This window comes from Periophthalmus magnuspinnatus, chromosome 20 (assembly GCF_009829125.3).
Source record: "Periophthalmus magnuspinnatus isolate fPerMag1 chromosome 20, fPerMag1.2.pri, whole genome shotgun sequence".
Classification (NCBI taxonomy): Eukaryota; Metazoa; Chordata; class Actinopteri; order Gobiiformes; family Gobiidae; genus Periophthalmus; species Periophthalmus magnuspinnatus.
Window position 1 is genome coordinate 9951910 of NC_047145.1, and position 16227 is coordinate 9968136.

The following is a 16227-nucleotide window of genomic DNA, read 5'->3' on the forward strand; positions in this document are numbered from 1 at the left end:
ATATTGGTCATAAACAATTAACATTGGAATTTTTTAAATCATAAGCCCAAAATGTTTTAAATAACTAATAAAAGCTAAATAATAAACATGACACAAATTGTCTCAGTTCAGACCCTGTTTTGCAAAGCCCTTCCTGTCATCCACGCTTATCAGACGCTAACGGTGTGATGGAAGAGGTCACTGCGTCGCGGTGCACATTAACAACACCGCGTTACCCATGTTGACGGCCCTGACACCTCATCACTGTCTGCTAGCATGCTAACTGCGCCCTGGGCAGTGAGCGCTACATCTAAGCTAACCTGATAGGATCTGAAAGTAATGTTCGCGTTAGCCAATGGAGAGGACATAAATAATAACCTCCCAGACTGCTCTAGGGCTAACGCGGCTGTGCTAACAATAACCATACTCACAGTGCAGACATGGATACAAGACAAACGGCTACGTCACGTGTCCCGCGGCAGGGTTTTTATGCCTCTGTGCACATGGTCATCCATTCATGATGATTGTGAGATGTTTATTAATGGGTGGTATAGGGCTGTCGAAGAGCTCTGTGATGATGCACATGGTCAAACTAAAAGATAACCTAGTTGTGTAAGCTAATACTTTACTACATAATACTATTAAAGTCGATTTCACAGTAAAGAATAGTTCATCTTTGTCATCCATTTTCATCCAGCATTCAATTAGTTAGGCTTTGCCCACTAACCAGATGGCGGCCAGTCCATTGTAGCTGTACTATCCTGTAGCAGATGACGGGATACATTTTACAAAAAAAAAAAAAAAAAAAAAAAAAGATATATCTAAGAATCTTAATTTAAGTAATTTTCTCCATTTTATCAACCTGAAGGTCGAACAATTGAAGGTCAAGCAAGACATGCCACCCACCTTGCCCAGTATGAATGTGCTGTGTGCATGGGCGACTGATAGTGGTACAAGCCTGAAACAAACATTACAAATGTAAGGCATTGTTATATACTATTGTCAATCTGATACTGATACCAGTGAGTTGTGTAGATGCATTGAAAACCTCCTCTACTGTTAACAATTTGAACTTTGAGCACAGTGGCTATCTTTATTTGTATCTCTGCTTGAACTGATCTAACTAAACACATTTGTGCTTCAAAAAATTGAGAAAAAAATAGAACTACAAACATTTTCTGACAAAAGTTCATATTTTATTACTGCTGCACCGAAAACATGTTATTATCTCATCTGTCCTTGTGGCTCGTTTTAAAGCATTTTAAATGATTATCAAATGCCCCATAGATGTACAAAGTGCAGTAGCTACCCTGTGTTAAAAGTTTGCACCTGTCTCTCCAGCGTACTTTATTATCATTCAGTTTTTACTCTTAGTTGTAATAAATCTGGCAGCAGCTGCTAAACAACTTCACTTGCATTTCCGCAGCCTTAAATTTTGTGCATGTTGGCGAAAATGCTCCGGTTTGCATATGCATTCACTCATAGGAGCAAAACTGCTCTGTCTTCTTTAGTGTCTCTCTGAGAAATTGTATGAGGGTTTTTCTATACTTTTAGCATGGTTAGCTGTTTAGCACATGAGCAAACGCTTGATAAATGAGGCCCCTAATCTTTGTACTATTGAAGCCACTATTTACTAAATGTCCCAAAATGCTTTTTGTCAATTTTTGTCCATGGCAGACCTGAAAACACCTGGTCCTAGATTACAACAGCCTTTACAAACCTTGCATTCCCACCATCTCTCCTCCCTCTCTCCATCTCTTTCCTCTTCTCTTCTTTCACTAGCTCTGACATTAATGCACTCTCTGTTAGCCTGTCTATTAAGCCACCCTGCACTACGCCTGCTTCAGGTCTCCCCAAGTCCTGCATGCAAATGAGCAGCACCACCCGAGCTCCAACCACATACGCAAACTCCTTGAAATCTCCTTAGCACCAAGTGTAAGACATCCAAGTAGCAAAAGCGCTAGCAAGTACATCTATTTTATGCTAATGGAACAAGCATTGACAGGCATTACACGGAATTAGCTTCTTGACGTTGTTCGGAGTCGCGGATTGATCTGGCGTTTGTGAATTCTTTCCGAGATTCTTTTGCATCTAAGATCAGAGAAATATTTGTTATGCACGGAAGATTGTCGACATTTTGAAATCATGTCAGAACCCAGCTACAGAGGATCACACAACAATGCTGTCACGTTTACATCACTTCTCTGTCTCCCCATACGACTTTTTGACCGCTAGGCATTTGGTTTCGCTCCCGAGTTTTGTTGAGGTTGTTGTTGTCGAGTTTGCAGCTACTTGCTCATTCTCGCCTTGTGGAAATGTCTAGAAGCTTCCGGGTGGATAGAGGGGAAAAAAGTAGGAACAGAGGGATAACGTGGGTGTGATAGGCCTGTCAAAGTTTAAAAAGAGGAACGCGAGGTGAAGAGGGACTTTTGTTAACTTGTAAATGTGAAACTTTTGCAGAGGATTGCATTGAAATCAACTTGAGAAACAGAATTTTGACTTTTATGAGTGGTAACGATTACTAAACCCATGTTTTTTATTACTAATCATTCAAAATACATAACTTAAAATGTATATCTAAGCATTCAGTGCATAGAGTCACATAAAAAACATCACCACATCCAGTCTATTCAAATTGCTTGTTGCTTGTGCACGGAATATGAAAACAGAGATAGATTATAAACGTGGGTATTTTATCAATGAACAATCCCCACAAGCACATGGGTTAAGCGTCTTGCCCAGGGACACAGCAATTGTTTGCACTTTGGAAACGTTTTAAAGCCTCTGATTAAATCCAGTTTGCACAAGAGATTTAACCCCTCAAGCTTTTGGTGAATGGGCACATGTTTTACCAACTAAGTTATTGCCCTTTAAAATTTGCTAACAGATAGTGGAAATGCACAGAGGTTTTAATACATGAATTATAGCTTGGGCTTTTTCAAACATTCACATATAACACTTCCGAGACTAAAACCTAAACATGGACTGGATCAAGACTGAACCAGGATTAGAATAGTGCCAAATCAGGACAAATCCAGGGTCTAACCACGACCAAATGTGTTGATAGTTGATCAAAAATTGAATAATTGAGTAAAAAAAAAATGAATTATGTAGTTCTAACCTTAAGTTCACTTTGCACATCATAACCCCTTTAACACTATATGACGTATCTAAGCTGGAGTGACAGATTTTGCAGTAGTTTTCCTCTGCATTCAGACGACACGTGGCCTGGCTCACCACACACACACACAAACGCGCACACCCCCACAAACACACACACAGACGCACACACACAGACGCACGCACACACACACACACAAACACACACAGACGCACACACACAGCCCCAGTGTCAGCCTGTGCCAGTGCTTAAGTGGCAGTGGCACTCAAAGATAATGAAGAACGATGATGAGGCCAAGGAGGGCAGAAAGAGTACCCGCACTCCCCCCGATCTGACCACCCCCTCCACCCCGGGGCCAAGCACCATGCCAGGGCCCCTGATGCAGTGTCACGCCGCGTCAGACCTGCGGGTTAAACCTCCACGATCTGTCATTTGATGGATGGTTGTTTGTGGCCGTGCACTAATCAAGCATAAGATTATAAAGCACAGACAGGTGAAGTTAGTTGTGGGTTTTACTTTTTGGCACAGACGGGAGTTAAAGCAGAAAGTGAGCGAGCGTAAAGATTCAAAGTTCAGTATTGTCTCTTGTGTTGTTGTGCCCTTGGACAAGACACTCAACTGTGATAGGTGGGATCTTTGGCACAAAATGGCCACCACAGTGTGAAGAAGGAACTGTTCAAGTCTATCAATATTTATTTTAAAGACAGGGAGAGGGACGGAGAGAGAGAAACAGAGACAGAGGGAAACAGAGAGACAGACAGAGGGAAACAGAGACAGACAGAGGGAAACAGAGAGACAGACAGAGGGAAACAGAGACAGACAGAGGGAAACAGAGAGACAGAGAGAAACAGACAGAGAACGAAAGAGAGAGAGAGAAACAGAGGGACAGAGACAGACAGAGAGAAACAGAGACAGACAGAGAAAAAGAGACAGACAGAGAGAAACAGAAAGACAGACAGATGGAGGGAAACAGAGGCAGACAGAGAGACAGGGAGAAACAGAGACAGAGACAGACAGGGAGAAACAAAGAGACAGAGAGATAGACAGAGCGAAACAGAAACAGAGACAGAGAGAGAGACAGACAGAGAGAGAACCAGAGAGACAGAGAGACATACAGAGAGAGACACAGAGACAGTCCTTGTTTAGCACAGTTCTTTTGAGGTAATTTCAGTCTCAAAAAAGTATCGGATGTGCTTTCGACAGGGTTTGGTTTAGTTTAGTCCTGGTATAGTGGAGCAAGTCTTCTTAAATGTTCCTGGTCTACGGTATCAGCGGTGATGTAGACCTGGATCAGTTCTAGGTTAGACCTGGTTTAGCCCTAGTTTAGTGCAGCTCTTGTTGGGTAGTTTGAGTGTCACCCCGTGTCAGACCTGCGTATTTAAACATCAACTTTCACTTGATGGATGGTGAAACTAGTTGCAATGTCTACTCTTAGCCACAGATGGGAGTTTAAGCAGAAAAGTTGAAAGTTGAAAGACTGCTGTGGTGTTGTGCCTTTTGGGTAGATCACGTCCCGTCAAACATCCAGTCACATGACTAATATACAGGACAACAGTCAGATTACACCTGACCCTGGGTCACATCATGGGCGCTGCAAACGCATAAACAAGCACGAGTTAGTTTAACCCTATAGCGTCGGATCCTATCGTCGCAGATAGAGCGCAGTTGTGGACTTTCCAGCAGCGTAACTCCGCAACCAGTCGTGCTCTCATGTAAATTCAAACGGCGTCTCAAAGCGGAGACATGGGGCTATCTAAATATTTTACCGTCATTACGGTAATCTGCCTCCGTTGTCCCTCGAAAGTGACGAATGAGAGCGCGGTACTGCGGGGATTTTCCCAGTCATTTATTCGATGCGTAAAAGAAAAAATATGGATGGATGTGTAAAATAGAAGTAGTTGTGTGAAAAAATGCAGTAAATTCTGATACTTCGTTTAACCTGGTTTTTATGGCTATAAAAAAGACAAAACCGTAATCAACATGATTAGATCTGTTATCGCTTTCAAACGAAAAAAGGCAGTTTTACTCGTGGCTGGCTGTCAGAAGATACTGCCCGAACTGTGCATCCCTCACTGATTCCATTCAGTGCAAGTCAGAGCAGTAATCATCATTCAAGTAATTATGAACATGTAAGAAGTTCAATTGTGTTGTGCAGTATTATCTCATGACGTTGTGCAAGGTCCATCAAAATGCACTGTACATGTAAGAATTCATAATACATTTACAAATAAATATATGTTTAACATTTTTGTATTAGGTGGTAGATCTTTCAGACACGATCATTTTAAAAGTAGCTCACATACTGAAAAAAGTCTGAGCACCCCTGCTTTAGACAAACACCTGGTTCATGATAGGAGGATGCAGGTGGGAACTTAAGGAACAAAATGGCTGCCACATCTCTGTCCTTGGTAAAAAAAAAATGCGTTGTTAAGATGGAAAGAGAGACACAGATACATATTTTAGCTGGAGTTCCCATTGTTTACTTAAGATAACTGGGTGAAAGAATCTCCAAACTCCAGTTCTTGTGGGGTGTTCATCCTGTACCAGTATTGGATGGGCTCAAGACATTGTTTAGTCCTAGCTTGAACCTGGTTTAGTTCACAAATGTGGGAACCTACAGCTAACCCCATTGAGTACTACATTCTACGATCAGCCTTATTTTAAAATCAACAGAACAATCTATTTGCTTTTCTGAGGTAATCCTATTAGCCAACAACGTCCATTAAACCAGCTCTAGAGGTGTGACACCATCGGCGAATTTAAAGTGGTCCAAGCACCCCTGTAGCTCATATTTGCTTAGCTTATGTTAGTCCCATGGATCTATAATACAAACTGCATAAGATATTCCCCGGGGCGAGAGCGACTAGTGGCCGTTCTATAGGTACTGCAGCTCCCAGGGCCCAAAAACACTTCTCCCATCAAGCACAATGCATTTTTGGGAAATTCAAACCACCCATGTTCGGCTGATAGGACGTCCACAGCTGTCACAAAGGGTGGATTTATAGGGATTCTTCTCCATTTTCACAACATGAATATTTAAAAATGTTATATCCTCAAACCGCCAAAAAGTTAGCTTTGTAAGATTTAGTCTAGCCCCGGTCTGAGCCCACGCTAGCTCCGCTCTAGCAGCTATCACTCTGATCGGTCAGAACTGGTCAGTCGGTGCATGTTTCTGACGTCACATGTGCTAGTTCGTATTGAGAAAGTAATCTGGAAGAGAAACATTTTTTGCGCCAAAGAGCACAGACCATTTAAAACAATACGACGCCATCTTGGATTCACCTACCAGATTTTACTTTTATGGTTACTCCTTATGCAATAACAATCAATTACACTGAGTTCCATACAGCTATGCATGTACTCATGTAGTCATAATATTGTGGCTGTTTAGGATACATTAGGTATAATTTTAATAGTACATGCAAAAGTAGAATACCAAACCTTGTAATGATAAGCTGAGTGCATTTCATAACCTCCCTGACATAGTCTTTATTGTTCATTAGCGCGTGATAATTCCATTAAGCTAACCCACAGAAAAACCGCTCACAGCGTGATAAGGCTCCTGCTAATTTATGCCATATGCAAATGAGCAGAGTAGAAATAATTATCGTGACTCCCACTAATTTGTCGTATGCATGCCCCGAGGATGTTTACTTTTAATACAACTCTCTTTGTCTGGGAATGGAAGGTTTGTAATATCTTTGTACATTAAACTATTTGGTATGTTTTGTACATTGCCCGCCTAAATATCTAAAGTAAATGGAGATGTTAGCCAAGTTTTTCAAAAGGTGACTGCTTTAAGTTGTTGTGTCCTTGAGCAAGACATCTCACTCAGGTTTTTATACGACGTGTGTCCAGTGGTTTGGGAGACAATAATAATGTTTATGTTTTAAAATGAAAGGTTCACTCTGTAGCTTTTCTGGTGAAGGTCTCTGCCAACAGCTTCCATTGTGTTTTAGCTTAACTTATCAAGAAGGGGACAGCAGCAGGCTAAACTACAGGTCAGATCTGTGGAGAGGTGACCCTACTCACAATAAAAATGCATGTTTGTTTTAGTTTTTTTAACACCTGACAAATGCAAGATGGATACTTTAATGCCATCCTATACTATCCAAGGCAAAGCAATAACATCTCCATGGAGACAAGCAAGTGCCAGACCCTCAACTAAAAAAGTGACATAGGGCACCCTTAAGTAGACGTATTCTAAAGGGGCAGATGGGACAGTATAACAATGATCCACGGGTGTCATAGATTCTAACGACACTGCAGCCAAAAGCACAATATGTCTTCTTTACGATTAGAGAGATGTGAACAAGATATCAACAACAACAACAACAGTTACTGACTAGCTGTAAACACCCATCTGTTTTGTCTTCCTGGTTCTGTTCATGCACCAAACCAAATGTCTCCTGCCCTGGACTCTATCTAGTTAACCAACGCTGAGCACTGTCGGATCGCGCCTGCTGCGAAATAATGAATAAAACATGGTGGCCTTATTTAAAGCAATCTGTCTGAGAAGTGCCAGAGGGGATGGAGGTCAAATCCTACCTCCCCATCCCCGTCATCCCCTCTCCCCCCACACTAAGGTTCAAGGAGAGGGGTGCCTGATTAGCAAGCGCGTGCTCTAAAGCCGTTCATTAGCTAAAGCGCTGGCGTCTGGCACTCCAGGCTACACCGCTGTTGTTGGGTGCATACCTAAGCGTGTCTCCCAGGCCCTTAAGCACGACTTTGCTACTTTTGTCCTTGTTCTTGTCTGGTAGTTGCGCATTTGGGTAGGAAGAAGTAGAAGCAAGAGAATAGGTGAAAAAATAATGTTCTTTATAGTACTTTTTTGGTTAACTTCCTACACTAGGCAGATTTTTTCAAGTTTTCATCAGTTTTATGAAATAGCTCCCTTGTTGCTTGTTAAAGTTGCACCAACTTTTTGCGCTTATATAAGGATTAATTTGTGAAATGTGCTTTAAATGTACCCAATGTATGTGCTTAAAAAAAATAAAATAAAAAAATAAATATCTCCAAAGACAAGCAGGCGAAGCCACCAGGCCAAGTTACAGGTCAGACCTGTGGAGAGGCAACCCCGGACAGAGTAAGAATCCATGTTTGTCAAGTGTCAAGGTTTGTTTAACAACGAAGACACTTGCAATTGAGTAAATGTAAGCTAGATAAATGTAATGTATTATTGTGGCACATTCCTGACAATGCAATAACGTATTCATAGAGACACAGGAAAGTTACATCTTACACCTTTAAAGGTGGTGTACCGGATTTTAACCTAAAAATGTGAAAAATAGAACTGGTTGATTTTAACCTAATTATTCACCAGAATGAGTTTATAAGCACTTTTCACAACTCTCAAAACCAAAGCGGAGTTTTGCCATGACCCTAAATCTAACATCTAGCATGCTAACCGTGCACTTCCCAATTCTCGGACAATAAAACGCTTTACAATAAGAGGCAGTAAGATGCACAGAGCGGATATATTTTGACTGCTGCTTATAAAATATATCTGCACTGCGGCAAGACACATTTTGCTCAAATACATGGAAAAAAATGCGTACAGGGCCTTTAACATATATTCAAGACAACATGAAAGATCAATTCTAAGCATTCAACAGTACTGGCAGATTTCACATAATATGGTCCAAGCTATATATGAGTAGGTTGCATTGTGAGGGGGGTACCTACCTGAACATCTCCCCTAGCCCCTTGAGCACTCCCTTCTTGGCTTTTCCCTTGTCTTTGGTCTCCTCACTCTTCTTCTTCTTGCTGTCAACCTTGATGGGGCTGATCTTTTCTCTGCTTCGGTCTTCTCTGGAGGTGCTGCTGAGATCTCCACTGGTCGAGATGGACTCCAGGCCAGAACGGTAGCTGCCTTCCGTGTCCTCGTCCACTGCAACGGAGAGAGAAGATGAGAACCTTTATGGATCTTAAAACCTGATGCATTTAAGGACAGTTCAGTAAAATACAGATAAGTACATGGCAGCCATTTTGGGAGTTTGGTTGGGAGAGTCAAATACGGTCAGCGTCAGTTCCCAGGTTGCATTGCAGGCCAAACCACCATGTCCAAGGAAACAAGCAGATAATGGACCTCCACCCGAAACGTTAGTCTACACATAGTTTACCTTTAAAGAATGAATACTATGCATTATTTTTATTGTATTGGCCCTTATACATGTTTTTGAGTACTTTCCTTTCATATTTCATGATTTAGAACGGAGGGAACTGCCAAGTGGAAAACAAATAAAGTAATGAGGAACAGGTCTGATTTTAATGTAAACATGCAATAGCAAATCGCACAATTTGATGGCAGAAATGCTTAAAATGAGTGTGGCGATCATTTCTGGACTTAAAACTGTGCAGGGTTTCTATCTATGACGTCACAATCCTGGGATATTTCAAACAGAAAGTTTAGTGAGGCTCAGAGGCAAAGGACTTTTTTTTTTTTTTTTTTTACAGATGATTATTGAAACCAGCATGAATGACGTGAGATACAACTCCAGGCATGTTTTTAATGAAAGAACAATGGATAAAATGGTCAAAAGCTGAAAAAAGTACATTTTGCATAATATCTGTTCTTTAAAGTCTCACCACATAACTTGTCCTTACTCTGAGTGTGCTTGCATCTCCACAAACATGACACTCTTCCTGCTTGTTTCCATGGAAATGTTGTTCGTTTGACTATAATATTCCATACAACATATTTATCTCCATTGGTAAGGCTTCAGAGTATGGCTTTAACTTTCTATTTACATGGAATCATTACATTCCACCTCTAGAAAGTTACACGGTGTAACTTTAGTTCAACCACTTTATTACTTCCTATTACTACTTATACTACTACTATAACCTTAACTCTCCTCTGCCCCAGTGTAATTAGTATGCATCTGAACAATTTGCGTTGTGCTTTATTTTATAACAAGTACAACTCTGAAAAAACTTCCACTTGACTCCCCGCTGATCACACACGCGACATCAAGAACCCATCGCCGTGGCAACTCCTGTTTTATCACGTACATCCCCGCTCCTGTTTTCCCTCTCCCCTCACATCAGACGAACGGTTAAAAGTGCTAGGATCCCACAAGGTACTACAACGCCTTTGAACAAAACACACGCGATTCTGCTGCTCATTAGTGCCGCATATATTTACAAAGTCGCTCCTTCGAGATTTCACCAAGAACATATTTTCACTTAGCAGAGAGGATTCAGTTTGTGTGCAATTCAGAGGTAGCGCGATGCAATCAAGATGTATAATTCGACAGAGAAATGATCAGCGGTGGAACGTAATCAAGTACAACAGTAAAATACTAAATGTAAGTACAATTTTTAGGTATTCAGTAGCTACAGGTTTTGTGTTCAAGACCCACCTTCTAATAAAAAATATACATATAAAAAGTCTAGAAACACTGGGAAATTTATTCATCTATACTCAACTATAGCTTTTAAGTATCTGTACTTTCTTTACTACATTTTACAATGGATTTTTTTTTTCTTTTACTTCACTACAATTAAAAACAGGTGTATGTTCTTTCTACTTCACTACATTTTTGAACTGCACTGAAAAGTAAGAAGTACTTTTCATATGGTTTAAGGTGTTATTTTTTAAGAATGTTCATGTTGACATCCTACCTAAAGGTTTTGAGTTTAAGTCCCAGCTTCTACCAAACAATAACACACATTGATTCATTCTCCATTTTGACTAAAAATCAAGGCAATGCTTTACCAAGATCTGTGGGGAATACTCTAGAAGTACATTTTTAAACATGTACTTCAATACTTTTAAAGAGCCCATATTATACTGTTTTCTGATCTATGTTATTATAATGTTGTTTCCTCATCAAAAACAAACCCAGCATTTTGTTTTGTTTCATTCACACATGTTTAACTCACAAATCCTGCATATTTATTTAGCATATTTATGTTCCACTTTGTGATGTCACGTGGTAATAGAGGAAGTGCTCTACTGTCTTTTTGAACTCCATGCACCTTCACTAGAATCATTTGGATAATTTCAACACTGGGATGGTCAATCTCTACTAAATAAAAGATAAAAAGTAGCTGTTAGCTTAAAAAGTACTGCTTCATGACATCACAAGGTGGAACAGACCATTTTGAAGCATTTAGGAGATGTACACAGGGTTATTCAAACATGTGAGAATGAAACAAAACACTGCTCCAGGTATGTATTAAGTCGATTTTTATATGTACTTTTAGATAATTTTTGTTCCTTTATCTGTACTTTTACTTCAATAAACGGCATTGACTGCTTCTTCCCGCAGTAGAAATGATAGGCTTTAGAAATGTGGCGGTTTAATTTGTGCCCGAACTCATTTGAGCAGCAATTGAAAACCAACTCCTCGGTGATGGAGGGTTGATTAAACTCTAGAAGTTTCCATCGCCACTAATCAAAAGTGATGTGTGAAATGTAATTAATCTGTCACTAATCATACATTTAAATCATGGAGAAAAAGGGCTCCCGGGATGGTAATTACAAGTGTGTTTTTTTCAATGGGAATGGCTGTGGTAAAGGCTCTACATGTTCTTCAGATTATAATTTAGCACGGGTTAGTCAAGGTTAATTTTTTGTACTTTGGTTTAGACACGTTTTTCATTAATTTAGAGTTAAGTTGTGGTGAAAAAGTAGTCAAATGATTACAAATTTCTTAAAATGTGTCAACAGTGAGAAGTAAATGGTCTAATTTTTATATAGAACTTTTACCCCTCAAAGTGTTTTACATCAGGGAATCACTCACCCATTCATATGCCAGTGTACACACAGACCACGGGCGAGGTGGGTTAAGTGTCTTGCCCAAGGACACAATGGCAGCATTCAACTGTGGGAGCTGGAATCACGCCGCCAACCTGCCACGCCGTCAGTAGATCTGAACGCTAAATGAATTATGTTGATTCAAACTGCTAGCCTTCGGATCAGTGGACAAACACTATCTAATAGCTACTGTCAAAATAAAAAATAAATAAATAAAATAAATAAATAAAAATACAATTAAAAAATACATAAAATACCTTGTTTTTTGTTTTGTCTCCGTTAATTTATATATATATATATATATATATATATATATATATATATATATATATATATATATATATTATTTTATTTTTTTATTTTTTTTGTGGAGAGTAAAAAAAAATCGCTAAAAACACAAAATATATCTGACTATTTGTAATCTACAAGAAAAGGAAAAGATTGAGAGACTGAGGAGGCTGGTGCTTCTGCTGCTGCGGTAAAAACGGGGTAACAGTAGATTACTGCCTACTTCTTAAACAATCGAAAGAAGAAATGAAGGGAGAGAGTATTTATATGTATTTCTTGATAGCTGATTGGCTGAGAGGCAAAGCTAGCAGGCTGTAATCTGCTGACAGTGACAAGTTTTCTTACAGTTTTGTCATCCTGTAGTTAAAAGAATATTGGCTAATAATGCAAGTTGGCAATGGGCTTTTCAATATCTATTAGGAAAATTACAACAGCATTTACCTGACCATTTAAGGTAAATCCCCTTTTGGTTTTCTGGCCCACATTTAGAAGCTGATTTTTGTGAATGGGTGTTGGCGCTATCAGACAAAACAAGTGCTTATCACCCACTTAAGAACAGCAGCCCGGGCAACAGCTCTGAGCCTATCGTTCTATTTTAATAATTGAGATTAGCACGAGCACTTGTGTTGCTTAACGATGCCAGAACACAGATAAGGTAATGCACAATGTAATCCGCCAAGTCTCAGAGGGCACGAGGGGCACGAGGGGCACGGGGGGCACGGGGGGCACGAGAGACTTTCAGATATGAGAAAGTAACAGCCAACAGAAATCAGTCTAGAAAATGCTTCATCCTTGAGTCAGGTCATATAGTTTCTGAAAACAACTTGAAAGCCTAATTGGGATTTAAGAAGGCTGCAGACTCAAACTGTGGGTACATTTGCAAGGCCAGAATAAAAATCAAATAAATGAAAATTTGATAATAAGTGGTGCTGCTGGGTTGGACAGTAATCCCTTCAAAAAGAGATTAGTAATCTGAAAGGGATTTATGTAAAGGTTAAGTGAAAAAATAAATAATAAATAATAATAATAAATAAATACATAAATTAAAATTAAAATTTAATAAAAGAGTAAAGTAAAAAATTACATAATAATTAACACAACTGCACAGGCGTGAACAATCAGAGGTAACTGTCGATGCGTCATCTCAATAATAAGTAATGTAATGACGCCATCATATAATGTATGTATAAAGTTTCCTCTCTTTGTAACTGCTGCTCTCTCCTGATTCTGAGCTTAAAATGTTCGTTTTAACTCGCTCTACATGGCCCTTATTTAGCTATTTTGTCCCTAATTCAAGATATGAACATTAATAACAGACAAACCACATATCTGCTTTCTGCGAGGTCGCTCCTGCTAGCGTTGACGACAGGTTGATTGACAGCCTTGTTGCTAAGCGCCTGAGCTGCCAAACTAACAGTGCTGATTGGCTCTTTGGTTGCGCAATCTATTTTCCAAATACAGTCCCTGATTAGCTGCAAAGTTATAGGCGACATCATACTCCCTCAGTCCTCCTTTATTATACAGTCTATTAGGTAAATCCTGATCTTTAAACTAAAACAATAAAGTAAAAGAAGTAGTTTTGAATGGCCAGACAGTTCAAACGCCACAGTCTCATCATATTCCCTTTTTCTTTTAATCAGACAATAAAAAATGGCAGACCACCAACCAATCGAGCGCCGTTATACCAATTCTGCACTTTGAAGGCAAATTAGATTTTGAATCCTCATTTTTGAGCAATCAAATTTTATATTATTTTCCAGCCAGTTAGTTGAGAAAGTTTTTTTTTACATTATTGACTTTCAAAAGAAGCTATCTCTTATCAAAAAGCCAGACAAAAGCTTTTGAAATACTCAGACCATCCAAAGCAATTTATCCAAACGAAAAAGACTCCGACCATCAAAACGGAGACAGGAATACAATTTGTGCTCTATTAATTGCCCATTAAAATCACATTTGGACTAAGGTTAAAACCAAATTTGAAGAAAAATCCCATTTGTAGCGAACGCCTTGTCACTCCCCACAGCACACAGCACTATACTAGCCTTGGTGCATTTGGCCTGCAGGATATCAGGTGGGGACACATTTCCTTTAGGTAATGCCAGGTTCCTTATTTTATGTAAATAACGGTACGCGCGGTTACGGCAAAGGCTTATCTGTCAACTTTGACTATTAACCTCAGTGACGGGCGGCGACGGGCTTCTTTTATCTAAATTGAAAAACAGACTTATTTGAATATCACGGGGCAGAATGCAATATAACGCGGCAGGGGAAAATCGCTCACCTTTCCCATTTTTCTTGGCCCAGATAAGGCTGTATTTAGTGGCGTGCCGACAGGGCTTATGAGAACAAAGCATTGGAGAAAAAAAGGAAGAAAAAATGGTGCCTTTCTACATGGCCTGCGGCACTTTAAATGGAAGTCTTTAATGGAGGGAGGAAACTCATATCTGCAGATTGCTCTTAAACCTGCTGCTAAGGTGTGTGTGTGTGTGTGTGTTCCCAGTGGTCCAGCATATGTCTGTTTGTTGAGTCGTAAGTGTTAAAGAAAAGGACAAAACACGTCACTTAAAGGGCTCATATTATGCCGTTTTATGATTATTATAATGTTAACTCATAAAAAAAACAGACCTGGAGTTGTGTTTTGTTTCATTCACATATGTTTAACACACAAACCCTGCATATTTAGACTGAGCTCTTCTCTCAAAAACACAAAAAAACACTCTGTTCCACCTTGTGATGTCACGTGGTGATACAGGAAATGCTCCACTGTGTTGTTAAATGCACCTTCATCATTCAATCATTTGGATGATTTCAGACTTGGAATTTCAGGCCAATCGCTACTAAACTAAAGGTGAGTTGAAAAGTACCACTTCATGACATCACAAGGTAGAACGGAGTATTTTGAGCTTTGGAGATGTACAGACTAATAATAAAGTGTTTCTCAAACATGTGTCACTGAAACAAAACACAACTCCAGGTCTGTTTGTGATGAGGAAACAATATTATAACATGGATCAGCATAAAACTGTAATATGGGCCCTTTAAGAGACTTGATTAAAGACTGAATCAACACATTATAGGAGTTGTCATCCATTTTTCTTTGTCTAATCTTAGCTATACTTATGATTTTAAAGTGAAAAGTACTCTAACCTGTCATACGTGTCACTTTAATGGATGGAGGAAACTCACATTTGCAGATTGCTCTTAAACCTGCAGCTAAAGTATGTTGTTTTTTTTTTGTTTCAGTTACACTTTACCTATAAATAATCCTGCATATTCAATGCCTTTTCAAGAGATAAACAAACAAGATGTGCTCCAACTTGTGATGTCATCAGGTGGTCCCATGCTTCTCTGTGACATTGTGTAACTTTATGGAGGTGGCACATCACTTCCATAAAAATAGATACATTTTAAGCCGTACTGTGGAAGATTATTGCCAAAGAAACAACATTTCCACGGAAACAAGCTGGAGGAGGCCCTTATCCAGGCTGTGTAAAAGTCAGATCTGTGGAGATACAAACCCGCTCACAGAAAGGACACATTTTTTTGTTTTTCAGTTCAGTAAAAACATCAATAATGAAATAATACTAATCCTTGAATCTGCCCAGACAACTTGCTAGTTAACCTGTTTGCTAGCTAACCTGTTGCTTTATTCATTGTTTTATAGAAGCATTATGTAACTTTTCTTATTATTTTCATAGATATGTTATTGCTTAGTCCAGAATGCTCCACAGTATAGCATTAAACCTATCCATCTTGTATTTATTTCATTACAGGTGTTTTTATTACCAGAGAAGAACTTGAGCTTGAGGGTGTCACCTGCTCGTCTCCATGGTGATATGCTTTATGTCATACTGTTAGAGACAAAGCAACACCTCCCCCCAGAAATGTTACATAACTCTCCTTTAATCCTGCGTTTCACCGATGGTTGGTCAGGATTCATAAACCATGTATAGTGAGATTGATTACAGTGATTTAGCCATTTTAAAATGTAGGCACCATGAAGATCACAGTAATTAGTAGAGTTAGGTTAATTTAGTTGAAAGCAAACAGCTCGTTAGCATTACAGAAATAACTA

General features: G+C 39.4%; 1 protein-coding gene across 1 annotated transcript in view; it reads right to left on the bottom strand.

The window, feature by feature from the left end:
- Window positions 1–16227, bottom strand: part of LOC117388682 (partitioning defective 3 homolog) — a 513479-nt gene that overhangs the window by 192195 nt on the left and 305057 nt on the right. Inside the window, exon 19 of the mRNA XM_033986268.2 lies at window positions 8786–8990. Coding sequence (XP_033842159.2) covers window positions 8786–8990 — 205 coding nt within the window. The remainder of the gene's footprint in view (window positions 1–8785; window positions 8991–16227) is intronic.